This window comes from Alosa pseudoharengus, unplaced genomic scaffold (assembly GCF_046254945.1).
Source record: "Alosa pseudoharengus isolate Yale_2024_CS ecotype anadromous, Long Island Sound unplaced genomic scaffold, YU_APseudo_1.1 YU_APseudo_1.1_scf_8, whole genome shotgun sequence".
NCBI classification, from domain to species: domain Eukaryota; kingdom Metazoa; phylum Chordata; class Actinopteri; order Clupeiformes; family Clupeidae; genus Alosa; species Alosa pseudoharengus.
The window spans coordinates 13606524-13623334 of NW_027468870.1; the positions used below are offsets into that span (position 1 = coordinate 13606524).

Sequence of the window (16811 nt, forward strand, 5' to 3'; positions counted from 1 at the left end):
ACCAACACCAGCAGATGACATGGCACCCCAAACCATCACTGACTGGAAACTTTAGACTGGATTTCAAGCAACATGGATTCTGTGCCTCTCCTCTCTTCCTCCAGACTCTGGGACCTTGATTTCCAAAGGAAATGCAAAATACTTTCATCAGAGAACATAACTTAGACCACTCAGCAGCAGTCCAGTCCTTTTTGTCTTTAGCCCAGGCGAGGCGCTTCTGACGCTGTCTCTTGTTCAAGAGTGGTTTGACACAAGGAATGCGACAGCTGAAACTCATGTCTTGCATCAAGGTCGTCTTTTGGACAACTGTCAAGTCAGCAGTCTTCCCCATGATTGCGTAGCATACAGAACTAGACTGAGAGGCCATGTTAAGGTGTTTTTGAGTTAATTAGCTGATTAGAATTTCTGAGATACTGAATTTGGGGTTTTCCTTATAGTTATAATAATCATCAAAATTAAAAGAAATAAACACTTGAAATATATCAGTCTGTGTGGAATTAATGTATACATTATACAAGTTTCACCTTTTGAATCGAAGTACTGAAATAAATCAACTTTTTCATGATATTCTAGTTATATGTCCAGCACCCTGCTCTCTTTTGTAGGCATACTGATGGTCGTAGCCATAGTTTTTATTTGTAGCTCTTAACGTCTTTAATTTGCCCCCTCTGCTGTCCTATTAAAGCATAGACTTTATTTACTTTTTGCTCGTTGGGTTCCGGTTCAGCCAATGAATGGATTTCGATCCCACCCAACCCGGAAAAGGCCTATCGCGCGCAGTTTTATTGGGTGTGACCTCGTATGTGGAATCAGCAGGGAATCAGGCGCTCGTGTTTTGTTACCGGATGGCAGGCAGTCATTGTCAAACCCTCAAAGTGAGCGTTTTTATTTTTTCATCGGGCTGATTAAACGACTTCCTGTATTTCGCAGCGGTCATCGGTTTCTAGACATTCGGAGCTACAGCGACTGATCCGTGGACCCGATGACTGCACCGGCTCAATCCATCATCCGTAACATTAGTCCAACCCGGAGCTGATTGCTCACTTTCCTACTAATTCACGCTCAACGATGAACCCTGGGTTTCTGATATATCTGCAGATATTAACGTCTGTTTATGTGCTCGGAGACTCAGGATTTGCACAACTTGATGGCGCACCACCATCCAAAATCGGTAAGCATGTCTGAGGTCCAGGCGATGCTAACAAAATAGGTGGTTCGTTCTATCAAAATGTGCAGTTGCCTGTAGGCTACTATTGTTGCAAGTATTGTAGTCCCTACCAGCTGTTTAAGTGATACCCAAGGCAAGAATTGCAATACATAAGTAGACCTACATTGTAACCTTTCAGTTATGTTGCTAGTTATGTTGTTAACGCTGGACAGGATGTGACATGAACAACCAATCTTGCTATCATGCCAAAACCTTGAATATCTCAGTGCGGTAAAATTAGAATGATTTTGGATATTCGGCAGACATTCAGTTGATTTACTGTTACAACGTACGTTGCTTGTTAATCGTGTGTCGTACACATCTAAGATTCTAGGCTTATAAATCACACAATTAAATCCCGTTTACAGTGGTCTCCAGCCCACATTTGGTGAAAAGAAGACCTCATTTGGTATTTTGAAGCCACAATATTTCACTTGTAATAACATGCTAACGCAAAACAGTAGAAGCACGCTGCAAAACTTATACACAACCTATTGCTCTGGACTACCTTTCACAGCAGTTGGTTTTTCAAAATAATAGTCCCCCTTCTGTATTCAACGATGCACACAATATTCCCATGCCAATATTTCAGGCTGTGGTGCACTTGTGGCCAAATAATGCACACCATTCGAACCCTCTTCTGCAGCTCTTCATATCACAGCCCATATTTTTTGGGAATAAGACTTAATTTTGTGTTTGGGGGCCACTTGTAACATTTCACTTGTAATAACACGCTAACGCAAAACAGTAGAAGCACACCGCAAACATTAAAAATAATCTATTAGTATGGACTACTTTTCACAGCAGTTATTTTTTTCAAAATAAAAGTCCTACATCTCTATACAACAATTGACGTAATTTTCCCATGCCAATATTTCAGGGTGTGGCGCAATTGTGGCCAAATAAATTACACCATGTTAGCCCTCTTCTGGAGGTCTTCGTATCACAGCCCATATTTTTGGAAATAATTACTTAATTTAGTGTTCGGGGGCCACTTGTAACATTTCACTTGTAATAACACGCTAACGCAAAACAGTACAAGCTTGCTGCAAGCGTTATTATCAATCTATTGTCGTAGACTACCTTTCACAGCAGTTGTTTTTTCAAAATAATAGTCCTACTGCTGTATTCAACAATGCACACAATATTCCCATGCCAATATTTCAGGCTGTGGTGCACTTGTGGCCAAACAATTCACACCATTCGAACCCTCTTCTGTAGCTTTTCGTATCACAGCCCATATTTTTTGAAATAAGACTTAATTTGCTGCTTGGGGGTCACTTGTAACATTTCACTTGTAATAACACGCTAACGCAAAACAGTACAAGTCTGCCGCAAGCGTTATTAACAATCTATTGTCGTAGACTACCTTTCACAGCAGTTGGTTTTTCAAAATAATAGTCCTTCTTCTCTATTCAACAATGCATACAATATTCCCATGCCAATATTTCAGGCTGTGGTGCACTTGTGGCCAAATAATTCACACCATTTGAACCCTGTTCTGCAGCTCTTCGCATCACAGCCCATATTTTTTGGAAATAAGACTTCATTTTGTGTTTGGGGGCCACTTGTAACATTTCACTTGTAATAACACGCTAACGCAAAACAGTAGAAGCACACCGCAAACATTAAAAATAATCTATTAGTATGGACTACTTTTCACAGCAGTTATTTTTTTCAAAATAAAAGTCCTACATCTCTATACAACAATTGACGTAATTTTCCCATGCCAATATTTCAGGGTGTGGCGCAATTGTGGCCAAATAAATTACACCATGTTAGCCCTCTTCTGGAGGTCTTCGTATCACAGCCCATATTTTTGGAAATAATTACTTAATTTAGTGTTTGGGGGCCACTTGTAACATTTCACTTGTAATAACACGCTAACGCAAAACAGTACAAGCTTGCTGCAAGCGTTATTATCAATCTATTGTCGTAGACTACCTTTCACAGCAGTTGTTTTTTCAAAATAATAGTCCTACTGCTGTATTCAACAATGCACACAATATTCCCATGCCAATATTTCAGGCTGTGGTGCACTTGTGGCCAAACAATTCACACCATTCGAACCCTCTTCTGTAGCTTTTCGTATCACAGCCCATATTTTTTGAAATAAGACTTAATTTGCTGCTTGGGGGTCACTTGTAACATTTCACTTGTAATAACACGCTAACGCAAAACAGTACAAGTCTGCCGCAAGCGTTATTAACAATCTATTGTCGTAGACTACCTTTCACAGCAGTTGGTTTTTCAAAATAATAGTCCTTCTTCTCTATTCAACAATGCATACAATATTCCCATGCCAATATTTCAGGCTGTGGTGCACTTGTGGCCAAATAATTCACACCATTTGAACCCTGTTCTGCAGCTCTTCGCATCACAGCCCATATTTTTTGGAAATAAGACTTCATTTTGTGTTTGGGGGCCACTTGTAACATTTCACTTGTAATAACACGCTAACGCAAAACAGTAGAAGCACACCGCAAACATTAAAAATAATCTATTAGTATGGACTACTTTTCACAGCAGTTATTTTTTTCAAAATAAAAGTCCTACATCTCTATACAACAATTGACGTAATTTTCCCATGCCAATATTTCAGGGTGTGGCGCAATTGTGGCCAAATAAATTACACCATGTTAGCCCTCTTCTGGAGGTCTTCGTATCACAGCCCATATTTTTGGAAATAATTACTTAATTTAGTGTTTGGGGGCCACTTGTAACATTTCACTTGTAATAACACGCTAACGCAAAACAGTACAAGCTTGCTGCAAGCGTTATTATCAATCTATTGTCGTAGACTACCTTTCACAGCAGTTGTTTTTTCAAAATAATAGTCCTACTGCTGTATTCAACAATGCACACAATATTCCCATGCCAATATTTCAGGCTGTGGTGCACTTGTGGCCAAACAATTCACACCATTCGAACCCTCTTCTGTAGCTTTTCGTATCACAGCCCATATTTTTTGAAATAAGACTTAATTTGCTGCTTGGGGGTCACTTGTAACATTTCACTTGTAATAACACGCTAACGCAAAACAGTACAAGTCTGCCGCAAGCGTTATTAACAATCTATTGTCGTAGACTACCTTTCACAGCAGTTGGTTTTTCAAAATAATAGTCCTTCTTCTCTATTCAACAATGCATACAATATTCCCATGCCAATATTTCAGGCTGTGGTGCACTTGTGGCCAAATAATTCACACCATTTGAACCCTGTTCTGCAGCTCTTCGCATCACAGCCCATATTTTTTGGAAATAAGACTTCATTTTGTGTTTGGGGGCCACTTGAAATATTTTACTTGTAATAACACGCTAACGCAAAGCAGTAGAAGTACACCGCAAACGTTATAAAGAATCTAATGCTATGGACTACCTTTCACAGCAGTTGGTTTTTCAAAATAAAAGTCCTACATCTCTATTCAACAATTTACATAATTTTCCAATGTCAATAATTTCACGCTATGGTCACTTGTGGCCAAATAAATCACATCATTCTAACCCTTTTCTGGAGCTCTTCGTATCACAGCCCATATTGTTTGGAAATAAGACTTAATTTGGTGTTTGGGGACCACTTGAAATATTTCACTTGTAATAACATGCTAACGCAAAGCAGTAGAAACACACTGCAAAGGTTATAAAGAAACTATTGCTATAGACTACCTTTCACAGCAGTTGGTTTTTTAAAGTAAAAGTCCTATTTCTCTATACAAACATTGACATAATTTTCCAATGCCAATATTTCAGGCTGTGGCGCACTTGTTGCTCAATAAATCACACCATTCTAACCCTCTTTTGGAGCTCTTTGTATAACAGCCCATATTTTTTGGAAATACAACTTCATTTAGTGTTTGGGACCATATGTAATATTTTACTTGTAATAACACGCTAACACAAAAATGTAGAAACACACCACATATGTTATTATGAACCTATTGTTATGGAATATCTTTCACAGCAGTTGGTTTTTCATAGTAAAAGTCCTACTTCTCTATTCAACAGTTTTCACATGCATATATTTCAGCGGGTCAAACGTGTCAGGAAATAGGTCACATCATTTTATCGCTCTCATAGAGATCTTCATGTCACATCACATATCTTCTAAAAGATGTAATTGTGTGGTTCTGTATGGCAATTTGCAATATTTCACTTGTAATAACATGTCCAGGCTTGAGGCATGGCACAAATATGACAAAGAACCTATACCTGCACAGTACCTTTCACACAGGTTTTTTTTTAAAACAAAAAAGTTCTACTTTTCTAACAATCAACCTAAGTTGCCTTGGAAGGTGTAAAGGGCCCCCAAACACCAAATGAAGTCTTATTTCAAAAAAATATGGGCTGTGATACGAAGACCTCCAGAAGAGGGTTAAAATGGTGTAGGATGTAGGACTTTTATTTTGAATAATCAACTGCTGTGAAAGGTAGTCCATACCAATATATTCTATATAAAGTTTGCGGTGTGCTTCTACTCTTTCGTGTTAGCGTGTTATTACAAGGGAAATATTACAAATGGCCCCCAAACACCAAATGAAGTCTTATTTCCAAAAAATACGGGCTGTGATAGGAAGAACAACAACAGTGTATTCACCCCTTGCAAGTGACGTCACGTTTTGTTCGCGCCACAGCAAAATAGCCTAGTGGACGGCAAGAACACGACACGAATCAAATCAATGGGTTGTAATGGGACATATCGCTCAGCTAGGAGATTATAGTGAGATTTAACCGTAGTAATGCCCTTCCACGACTGTTGGCTTATTGTTTGGAATACAACAACATCCCATGTTCTTGCATAGATATATTTTGGTTTGTTTTCTTTGTGTTTCGGGAGTATTTCAACCACAATTGCATGCTTATCTCCTCAGTGTATGAAGCGCAGCAGCGGTTGCTATAGCAACCATAGACTGTGAACAGGACGGCAGATAGCACTTAGGCAAAGTCTTTGGCAAGATCTAAACAGATAATACCGTTCAAGTTTTTTTTTATTTCCTATTTCTTTCAATTCTTTAACTTAAGACATGTAAGAAGTAAGTTTATTCGCTGGGCAACGTACAAACTGACGAGTTACATTAGCCCTAGCACTATGAGCTACGATAAACGTTAGCTAGAATAGCTAGCTTCTAAGTGTGGCAGCTAAGTTATTATTTCATGTTCTGATATGACATTCTTAACGTTTTGACTATGTTACAACTGATAAAAGCAAGACAAATAAAGTAACCAAATCGCTTTGCAATATTTTAGTCCAGAAATACTTATGGGTGTTTATTTACCATAATGTTAATTACAGTAGCCTAACATAACGTTATCTCACCTGTTACCACCAGTTTTAATAACTTTACATTTGTGAATACAGATGTAGGACTTTTATTTTGAAAAACGAACTGCTGTGAAAGGTAGTCCACAACAATAGGTTCTTTATAACGTTTGTGGTGTACTTCTAGTGCTTTGCGTTAGCGTGTTATTACAAGTGATTACAAGTGAGATATTGCTGCTTCCAAACACCAAATTAAGTCTTCTTTTAACAAAATGTAGGCTGTGATATGAATAGCTCTGTAAACGGGATTGGCGTCTAGAATCTCATGCGCCACACACAACTAACAACGCATGTTTGTAACAGTAAAATCAACTCAGCCGAATGTCTGCTGAATATCCAATCTGAATCTAATTTTACCGCACTGAATATCTCTCAATCTCTATATCCCTCTTGTGTCTTTAGCGGTAGTCGGGGCTGGAATTGGAGGAACTGCGACAGCTCATTTTTTAAGGCAGCACTTTGGGCCAGAGGTACGCATTGATGTCTTTGAAAAAGGAACTGTCGGCGGGCGGTTGGCAACAGTCACAGTTAATCACCACGACTATGAGTCCGGTGGATCCATCATCCATTCTCTCAATCTGCATATGCAAGACTTTGTTAAACAACTTGGTACGTGTTGACCGCTCTCACTTCCACTTGAAATAGGCAATCATTTCAGATTGTTGATGAAAAGAATACCGTTCCACAATTCACTAGGCCCCATATGTCACACCACTTGAAATAGGCAATCATGTCAGATTGTTGATGAAAAGAATACCGTTCCACAATTCACTAGGCCCCATATGTTACACCAGCTTTCAAAATGACTTAAGTGTTTCCCACAGAATTGAATTCTATTTGTGGTGGTATGTTTGCAGAATTAACTTGAATGCAACCGTTTTTAACAAATTAGTGCAGTGTAGTTATGATTCTAACCAGATTTAAACACAATTTAGTACAACCAGGAAAATCATTGTGTGGTGGTCAATGTTGATATTGTGGTGGGCTGCCACAGATAAGTCAATGTATGGGAAACACTGGACTTAATACAATGCTCCTCCTAGCCAAAGTGGTTTATATAAGAGTGGGTGGTCACCCAAGTTAATTGAAACCAGGACCGCATGTTTCGAGTACCAAGTGGGAAGGTATCATGGATGTTGATTTGACTCTCAACAGGGCTGAAGTACAGGAAGAATGTGGCTGGGAAAACAGCTGTGTTCAATGGCCAAGAGTTCATCCTGGAGGAGACAGACTGGTACCTCCTTGACCTCTTCCGCCTGTGGTGGCGCTATGGGATCAGCTTCATACGCTTGCAGATGTGGGTGGAGGAGATCATGGAGAAGTTCATGAGGTGAGTGGAGAATGAGGGTGCAGGGGAACCGGGTACCGAGAGAAGAATTTCTAGTGACTGCTGCAGCCAGACCTCCTCCCACATCTCTCCTCTTTGTTGTTGCCCCTGGCCCCTCTCACTCATCAAATGACAATCAATATCTACTGAATGTGATCTCTCTCTCTCTCTCTCTCTCTCTCTCTCTCTCTATCTCTCTCTCTATCTCTTGTTATTTAATACTTTATCTGCTCATTTCACTCTCCTCCTTTTAACCCCCACACCTCTCCACAGGATCTATAAATACCAGGCCCATGGCTATGCCTTCAGCTCGGTGGAGGAGCTACTGAGCTCTCTGGGAGGCTCAGGGTTCCACAATATGACCCAGCGACCTCTGTCAGAGTCGCTTCTGGAGCTCGGTGTGTCTCAGCGCTTCATTGACGAAGTCATTGCCCCCATCATGAGGGTCAACTATGGCCAGAACGTTAGCATCCCTGCATTTGTAGGTAAGAAGTCAGATGTTCCTCCGCAGAACTGTTTGTGGTCAGGTGTAAAGCTTGCAGACACATATCATCTTATCTCTATATCATGTTCATATTTGGACATAGACTCAATCTCAAATTTAAAATAGTAAGTATAAGTACTCTTTTGATCCCGTGAGGGAAATTTGGTCTCTGCATTTATCCCAATCTGTGAATTAGTGAAACATACACAGCACACAGTGAACACTAACCCGGTGAAGCACACACTAACCTGGAGCAGTGAGCTGCCTGCTACAGCGGTGCTCGGGGAGCAGTGAGCTGCCTGCTACAGCGGCGCTCGGGGAGCAGTGAGTGGTTAGACACCTTGCTCAAGGGCACTTCAGCCGTGGATGTGGGCATGGGAGCAGTGCTCAACCACTTCCCCCCGCCCACATTTTTCCTACCCTTTGGTTACAAGCCCGAACCCCTAACCAGTAGGCCACGGCTGCCCCTAAAATGAGTATATTTACAATTTTGCAGTATACTGTAGTTGGTGCATGTAGCCAATGGGGAAGAGTGTACGATATGCCTTTTCTGTTTCCCAGGGGCGGTATCTCTTGCAGGGGCTCAGGCCAACCTGTGGGCAGTGGAGGGGGGGAATAAGCTGGTCTGCTCTGGGCTGTTAAAGCTGGCCAAAGCAAACCTCATCCAAGCACAGGTCAATGCCATATCACCTCAGGCTGCAGGTATGCAACTCAAACCACTCTTGACCGTCACTGCTGATGTTGATGTGGGTATATATTTCTGACCGTAAGAAGCTATAGATGCTATAGAAATCTTGTACGTTTTCACAGAAATTTCTCTTTCACACATTCTTAGATATAAAATGATGGGTAAATAAAGATAAATCATAGACACTTCTTTCAACAGACTGATTTTACATGACGAAGCAAGATAGTTTTTTTGTAGTTCATGTCTATGGGCGCGAAATGGGGGTCGAGTCCTGTCTGCATGAAGAGGCGTGACGTTGACGTATTGATGACCGTACGTAGCAACCGGCCAACAACAGCAGAATAAATAACAGGCCCACACCTGATATAAAGTCGATTTTCTCCAGACTGGAATGCTCAAAAATGCTAAAAATGTACCTGAAATGGTCAAAAGGGTTTGAGGATCATGAAACATTCAATTCAATTAAATTCACATTCCTAACTATAGAACCAAGATCTTAACATATGTGGGGAAATCCTGAGCTATGGCCATAGACCTCTCTGCACTGCATAAAGGGGGATTTTGACCCCATCCCCCCTCGTGCGAGGTCCAGGTTCCCGGAAGTGGCTCCAGAGGAAATATCTTGCTCCGCCATGTATAATCTTTGTTTTAGTATTCCCACTAGAGGGTCTAGGGTTAGAGGGTAGCATCAGCCTGTTAGCATCTCAGTTGGCCACCTGCCATCTTTAAAAATGGCGTCCGACATGTGTTTACTTGTCGATATGTCATCCATGTGGATTGGCTGATCCTCCTTGCAGTCAGTTGCCAGTTCATCCACCAATCCACATAGACAGCATACTTTCGTGTTGTGTCCACCAGAAATATGTCACCTAATTGGCTTGGTTGTGAAAATGTAGGAAGAAGTGAGCATATGTTGGATGCCATTTTATAGGTAGCAGCCCACTGTATATATTTTGTTAAATTAGCTAGCCTAGCGTTGGCCACTGAAATTAATGGGGGTGGTACTTCCTCACACTCTCCAGTTCTACATAATACCTCCATAATTCTCACCACCACATGTCGATACTTAAGTTTTCCATGTATCTGTTGTGACAGTTGAGTATATTGTATTGAGACAATTTGGATGTGAAATGCCTTTTGCTGTTTTGTAAGGTGAGTCGTCTCAGTATCGCCTCAGTTACTCCAGCCAGATGGAGAATCAGACAGAACTGTATGACATCGTTGTGGTGGCCACCCCCCTCCAACCCAATGTGGGCTCTGGCATCTCCTTTGAAGGTTTTGATTCTCCGCCTCCCACCATTGCGGGAGCCTACCACCACACTGTTGCCACCATCGTCCATGGCTACCTAAACTGCTCCTACTTTGGCTACCCAGACCCCAAGCTGTTCCCTTTCGCTGGCATCCTGACCACGGAGGCGCCCGAACTGTTCTTCAACAGCGTGGCCAACGTCTGTCCAGTGAACATCACCACTGGCTTCCGCCGCAAGCCTCCTCAAGAGGCTGCCGTCTACAAGGTCTTCTCCCAAGAGCCCTTGGGTAAGAAGGAGCTGAAGACGCTGTTTAAGTCGTACTACTCAGTGCAGGTAACGGACTGGCAGGCTTACCCGCACTACTGGAGCACCCAGGAACTCCCACCGGTCATCTTACATGATGGACTCTACTACCTCAATGGTATTGAGTGGGCAGGCAGTGCCATGGAGATGAGTTCTGTGGCGGCAAAGAACATCGCCCTGCTTGCGTACCACCGTTGGAGCCGCCAGGTTGAGATGATTGACCAGAAGGACTTGATGCATAAAATCAAGACTGAGCTGTAATAACCAGCGTCTAGTGTACAGAGAAAACTTTTTTTGAAGAGCTACTGGTAATGGGCTAAAAGACAGAGAGTGTGCGTGTGTGCGCGTGAATCAGAAATGTGAATGACAGCATCTCAATTAGATAAACAACAACAATGGTCAACATTAATTTCAACTCACAATTGAAAGTAAGGAAGGTAGAATAGTAATGATCAATAAGGTCTGCATTCAGGTATTGCCATAACATGTTGCTCTGAAAACTCAAATTAGCTTTTTTTTTGCACATAAATCTTGAATTTTATCAACCAAAATGAAGAGCAAAATCACATAATGAGTCAAAATATGTACGCCAACATCAAACACCACATATGCATCAGTAATAATAAGATTTGGATTATTTTCTGGGCTCTTGTTTTAACAAAAAAGCCAATAGGCGGAATTTCCTTTTTTTTCAAATCAGAGGTCAACTTTGAAGGCCTGTACAGCCACAAAGCTACAAGATCCAACTTGCTATCATACCATTTTATACTCCAGAGATATGTAGCTTTCAGAAAAATATAGTGAGAATTTGCCCCCCCAAGTGGTAGTGACACGCCCCTTTTTGGGCCTGTGGCTCATGGACTATTTCAGTAAATCAATATTCGGTTCACTGTATACTAAATAATTTATTTAAATGTCTCTGAAAGCTCTGAACATTGTTCTGAAGATGCCTCTGTTGCTGGACTGTATATATGTTTAAGATAATTGGAATAAACATGTTTGTCAATTCTTTATTATTTGGTAGGGAATATTTTGTTCTAAGTATCTATTCTCAAGCATGGCAGTTGGCAGGTATTCCCTCACTAGTAGAGTAGGCTTACTAAAGAATGCACAAGTTTTATTCTCAGTGGACCCAGAGAACATTTGGTGAGTTTACTGAACAGGTAGTATATAATTGAAACCTATCATACATTTCAACCACCTTCACTAGGTTGATGACAACTGGTTGGAATTACTTGCAGCTTTCAACATTAGTCTCAGTTCTACAGTAGAATACTATCAGACTAGGCCTACTGAATCCTTAATGACACTCCATGAGGACCAAGAAGACTACATGAGCAGATAATTTTGTTGAGTTAAATACTGAACATGACATTTAATATAGAACAAAATAAACATAAAAAATCGATAATGCGACAAATCAAGTTGTATCAAATCCAATATAACTACTCCGCTGTCGTCGTCAGGTCAGTTCAGACATTTCATAAACCAACCAGTAGGACCATAGAGCCTTCTAAGTCATGTGACCGCTGTTCCTGATGTGTTCCAGAGTACGTAGTAAAAGTTGACTGTTGCTAAAGTTAGGTTACTTTACCGGCAGATTACCCAGAAAGTGATTGTATTCGCTGAAAACCATGGCAGAACACAATTTAGCCATTCCTATGGCTGTTGTAACGCTGTTTTGGGGTTTCGTTGGAGGAGTTGTGCCGTGGTTTATTCCTAAAGGACCTAACCGTGGGTAAGTTAACTCATGCTAGCTATTTGACATTAACGTTAACGTTAATTACTTTACGCCTAATGGTTAGCTAAAAAAGCGAGATCAGGTTCGCGTAGATTTTCTCCGCTTTACTTAGTTAATACAGTTAACTCATATCTACTCTGTTAAAGAAATGAGCTACAAACCCATAGGTCTGTTGGTAATGCTGATGGACATGACACGGGTGGAGTTTTAACGTTATATTGAGTTAAGGTAACTAGATATCTGACGTTAGCAATACCAGAGGACTCCTTTGATTCTAGAAGAGCAACTCAAGTTAAAATAATGTCTTACGTTATGTTCTGAATCTGGACAGTATGATTTATCTGAGTATAATCTTGTTCTGAACGTGTTCTCGTGTAACACATGTTAGTAACGCTTACTGAATGAACTGAAAAAGTACCTGAAATTAGTTGTACTTGGGAGGCATACACAACGGTTAAGTAACGTTAGACTAGTTCAATGAATGACTTGTTAATAGTTTAGAGATGCTCTCTGTTAGAGTACATGTAAAATAGTTTGTTAAAACACAAACAACCCGATTTAATCATGTGGTGATCACGCAGTTGCATCACGATCTATGTAGGTTTCTCAGCTCTGCCACTACAATAGAGATGTTGTTTCTGTTCCTGTTACACTAATAACCCATTTCACTCCCAGGGTCATCATTACAATGTTAATACTGACAGCTGTCTGCTGCTACTTGTTGTAAGTATGGATTTTTCTTAGTCTTGGGAGAATACTGTATATTAATATCAAAATGCGTCCCAACTGTTTTTTCAAGTATGTATGTTTTTCAAGTGTTACAATCACCCCGTGGTTTTCTTTATACTTAGGCCTATTCTTACTATTTGATCACATCAAACCCTTGGACATCCCTAAATGTATCCCAAATCACAAGGACTTAGATAATTGTACTTCCCAAGGCCATCTCCCTACCTCCATAAACTGAGGGAGTGCATGCCATGTTTGAAGGCTATAGGGGGCGGTGTGCAGACCATATTGCAATTAATTCTGTTCCTCACCAGTGCTGTCTTCAAAACAAATAGGCTTTTGTCTCTTTCTCTCTCTCTGAGAGAAGGAGAGAAAGAATGTAAGAAAGCATGAAGAGGATCAACAGGCCTGAGACATTTGTGTAATCATGCCACTCTGAGAAGCTAGTTTTAGTGAAGTCACAGCCATCTAGATTTCACCTCAGCCAGAGTCATGAGAACAGATCTTGCTTGACATGTCTCGTGATTATCCCTGAGCATTTGCCATCTGCAGCTATTTATTTGGACTACTTCAGCCAGCCAGGTTTTCTGGTAGATGTTTCATGTCATCATAATTTTCCTCAGCTGTTTCACAAGGAAAGTCTCTCAATAATAAACAATTCCGTTTGATTGTACAAAACGGGCATGTCATTATAGCACTGTGAACGCACAAAGTGTCACAATCTGAATTGACTTTTGCAGAATCAACTGGTAAGTAGGTCTATCCTACTTGGGATTTTTTAGGACTAAATTATTTGTTGTATATCTTTTTTTTTTTTTTTTTTTTTTTTTTTTGGTGCCCAAAATGATCATGGCATCAGATGCCAGCCAAATATGGGAAATATCTGTGTCACTATGACACTTACCCAACAAACAATCAGATTTTTGGTTATTTGACCATCAGTTAACTTCGAAACAGGCATTTCACTTTGGGTAGACAATAGCAATACTTCATAAGAGTGATTGCCGTCAAAAAAGTAAGTAACTTAACATTTGATACCTCCGATATGTTTAGTGTTCTAAAGACGTCAAATAGTCCGCTAGAGTTACCAAATTCATACCCAAGGAGCCAGAAGTGAACACGCATGGATGACTATAAGACCACTTCTAGAAACGTAGGGGTTTTATTTGATACAGATTTAAAATTAGACCAACATGTAAAACTCCTTGTCCAGTCCTGTTATTATCAACTGAGTAACATTTCCAAAATCAGATTAATGCTTTCTTTAAAGGACACAGAGAGAATTATACATGCATTTGTTTAATCTAAACTTCTGCAACGCCTTATTCACCTGTCTAAATCGTTGATCCATCTCTCGTTTACAGACTCTTCAGAACTCAGCAGCCAGACTTTTGACAAAGTCTAAATTTAGGGAACACATCACCCCAGTTCTGGCCAATCTTCACTGGTTGCCAGTGAGTTTTAGGATTGATTTTAAAATCCAACTTATAACCTATAAAGCGTTACATGGTTTGGCACCTGACTATTTAAAAGATTTATTAACCCCCTACTGTCCGGCTCGGCCCCTCAGATCCTCCAGCCTGGGACGTTTAGTTGTTCCAGAAAGTAAACTGTCAACTAGGGGTAACCGATCGTTTGCAGTTAGAGCACCCAAGCTTTGGAACAGCCTCCCTTATAACATCAAATCTGCACCATCAGTGGCTGTTTTCAAATCTAGTCTAAAGACCCACTTATATACAATTGCTTTCCTTAAATAGTGAATGATTCCACTCATATCTTTGCTAATTAATTATCATTATCATCATTACTGTTTGTTTATTTTGTCTTAGGTACTGTACTGTATATTTTTCCTTTTGTTTTTTATATTGAGTTAAGTTTGTGTTTGGTAGTTTGTCTTTTTATTTATTACTATTTTATGCCCTATCGTGCAATGTTAGCAAAAGTGGAAAATAAATTGTGAATGCACCCTGATTCAGGTCTGCTACAAAATTCCATGGGATCTTCCTTGGGTAATCCTGCTGACAAACAGACAGACAGAAAACCTAATCTCCTTGGTGGAAGCAATGCGTTTCTTTGTTCCTTTTGTGAGCTTTCTCTGGTTACTTTCACACAGAACTATTTGAGTATTCATCATCATGATGATTTGTTGTAGATAATAAAGTGGTTAAGTATGGAGGGAGGATGTGATTTTTTTCCCCCTTTCTTTTCAAACAAGTATTGACTTTGTTTGTTCCTCTCTCCTCTACAGTTGGCTGATAGCAATCCTGGCACAGCTGAATCCTCTGTTTGGGCCGGCCTTGAGCAATGACACCATTTGGTATCTGCAGTATCACTGGCCTTAAAGCACAATTCACCACACCACAGAAACAAAATATTTTCTCTACATTTCACCATTGAGAACCATGAGGACCAAAACAACATATCTACTCTTTGTCACTCTCAGACAAATTTGAGCTCGGAACCTGATTCATCTTGCCATAATTTTCTTTAGATACTTTGTGAAGGCTCTTCAATTCTATGGGTTGATGAATTGGAAAGGGGACAGAGCTCACAGTTCTCTCTCACAGCGCTCTCTCTCTCTCTCTCTCTCTCTTTCTTTCTCTCTCTACTTTGAATTTAATATGTTTTCCCACTATTCTGTATGAAATACTTGTGCCACTAGACAGACAGAAGAGGTGAAAGTGCAAGTTTCTTGTCTGTACAAAGCATCATTCAGCCTCACTTTTTGTTTAGGATTTGTGTTTCTGCTGAGTAACTCCCTATTTAGTGAAAAGGTTGGCACAAGGCCCTGGAACGATGGCGGATTCTAAGCAGCGGGTGCATTGCAGACTCCTCAAGATTGCCCAGAGCCTTGGACAGGGGCCTGAGCTGACAGTCTTGGAACTTCCCATCAAAGTAGCCCAAGCCCCCACCTCACTTCTATTCTTGAAGCCTTGACAAGAACTCTGAGGGTTCTTTCTAAACCTTCAGGTTGCAGAAACTCTGACCCTAAATTCTTGCTCTAAATAAGTATTGCCCCCACATGTATTTGTCTCCAAATGAGGAGAGGTTGTTATTTGTGTGCCTTTTGATCTGCTAAGGTATGTCTGTCTAATTATGGAAATTAATGATTGTGTATTTCACCTTAATGCCACGATTTAACAGCACAATTTACTGATTTTGTAATTAAGATTGATTCATGTTGTTATACACATTTTTGATACTCATCACCGTCATCATAGAGCATGTAATTTATAGGTTATTCTAGATTGCCAAATAATTACAAGTGCATCCTGAATAAAATGTCTGATTGTATGTGTGTGCATGTGTGTCTTTTAAGTTGCTTTTGTTTTGCCAGGTCATCACCAGTTCTGTTCAGTTACATTTTATTTTACAGTATAACACCCACCACCAAAACGGCAATCCTAAACTGCTGCATATCTGTAATAGAATACAGTATTCTTTATTTTTTAAATCACATCAAAGGTGTTTGCATGATGAGAATGAAAATTAAATATTTTTCCATTGAATTTAGTTACTTATGGCCGAGGACAGAACTGAACAAATTTACTGTGCAGAGGCTATCTACAAACTGACCATCATCAAGAGACTTGAAATTGTATATGTACATCTTCTATCTATATGATAAAGTGGCCTAATTGCCTCTGATTGTTACTGCATATCGAACTGAAATGTTGAAAATAAGTATACATTGTCTCAATCGACAACCTGAACCTTGTAGAAAATATGGTCACAAAACTATATTTGCAAACTGGCTGAAATGAAC

At 40.1% G+C, this 16811-nt stretch overlaps 2 protein-coding genes across 2 annotated transcripts; both read left to right on the top strand.

Annotated features, from left to right (window-relative positions):
* Positions 1–759: 759 nt before the first annotated feature.
* Positions 760–11588, top strand: pcyox1l (prenylcysteine oxidase 1 like). Its single transcript, XM_076275332.1, has 6 exons — positions 760–1171; positions 6926–7132; positions 7679–7853; positions 8124–8335; positions 8896–9036; positions 10175–11588. The coding sequence occupies exons 1-6, from the start codon at positions 1069–1071 to the stop codon at positions 10834–10836; spliced, it is 1500 nt and encodes a 499-aa protein (XP_076131447.1). The 5' UTR covers positions 760–1068; the 3' UTR covers positions 10837–11588.
* Positions 11589–12073: 485 nt separating this feature from the next.
* On the top strand, positions 12074–16339 carry LOC143112913 (V-type proton ATPase subunit e 1-like). Its single transcript, XM_076275333.1, has 3 exons — positions 12074–12313; positions 12992–13039; positions 15294–16339. Exons 1-3 carry the CDS (start codon positions 12210–12212, stop codon positions 15385–15387), a joined length of 246 nt encoding a protein of 81 aa, XP_076131448.1. The 5' UTR covers positions 12074–12209; the 3' UTR covers positions 15388–16339.
* Positions 16340–16811: the final 472 nt, after the last annotated feature.

What these genes read in the sequence shown, in the direction of transcription:
- pcyox1l (XM_076275332.1), top strand. Translation starts at nt 1,069, where the DNA reads ATGAACCCTGGGTTTCTGATATATCTGCAGATATTAACGTCTGTTTAT. An exon ending in TAGCATCCCTGCATTTGTAG is followed by an intron (nt 8,336 to 8,895) that starts GTAAGAAGTCAG and finishes TCTGTTTCCCAG; the next exon opens with GGGCGGTATCTCTTGCAGGG. An exon ending in CATATCACCTCAGGCTGCAG is followed by an intron (nt 9,037 to 10,174) that starts GTATGCAACTCA and finishes CTGTTTTGTAAG; the next exon opens with GTGAGTCGTCTCAGTATCGC.
- LOC143112913 (XM_076275333.1), top strand. Translation starts at nt 12,210, where the DNA reads ATGGCAGAACACAATTTAGCCATTCCTATGGCTGTTGTAACGCTGTTT. An exon ending in CCTAAAGGACCTAACCGTGG is followed by an intron (nt 12,314 to 12,991) that starts GTAAGTTAACTC and finishes TTTCACTCCCAG; the next exon opens with GGTCATCATTACAATGTTAA. An exon ending in GCTGTCTGCTGCTACTTGTT is followed by an intron (nt 13,040 to 15,293) that starts GTAAGTATGGAT and finishes TCTCCTCTACAG; the next exon opens with TTGGCTGATAGCAATCCTGG.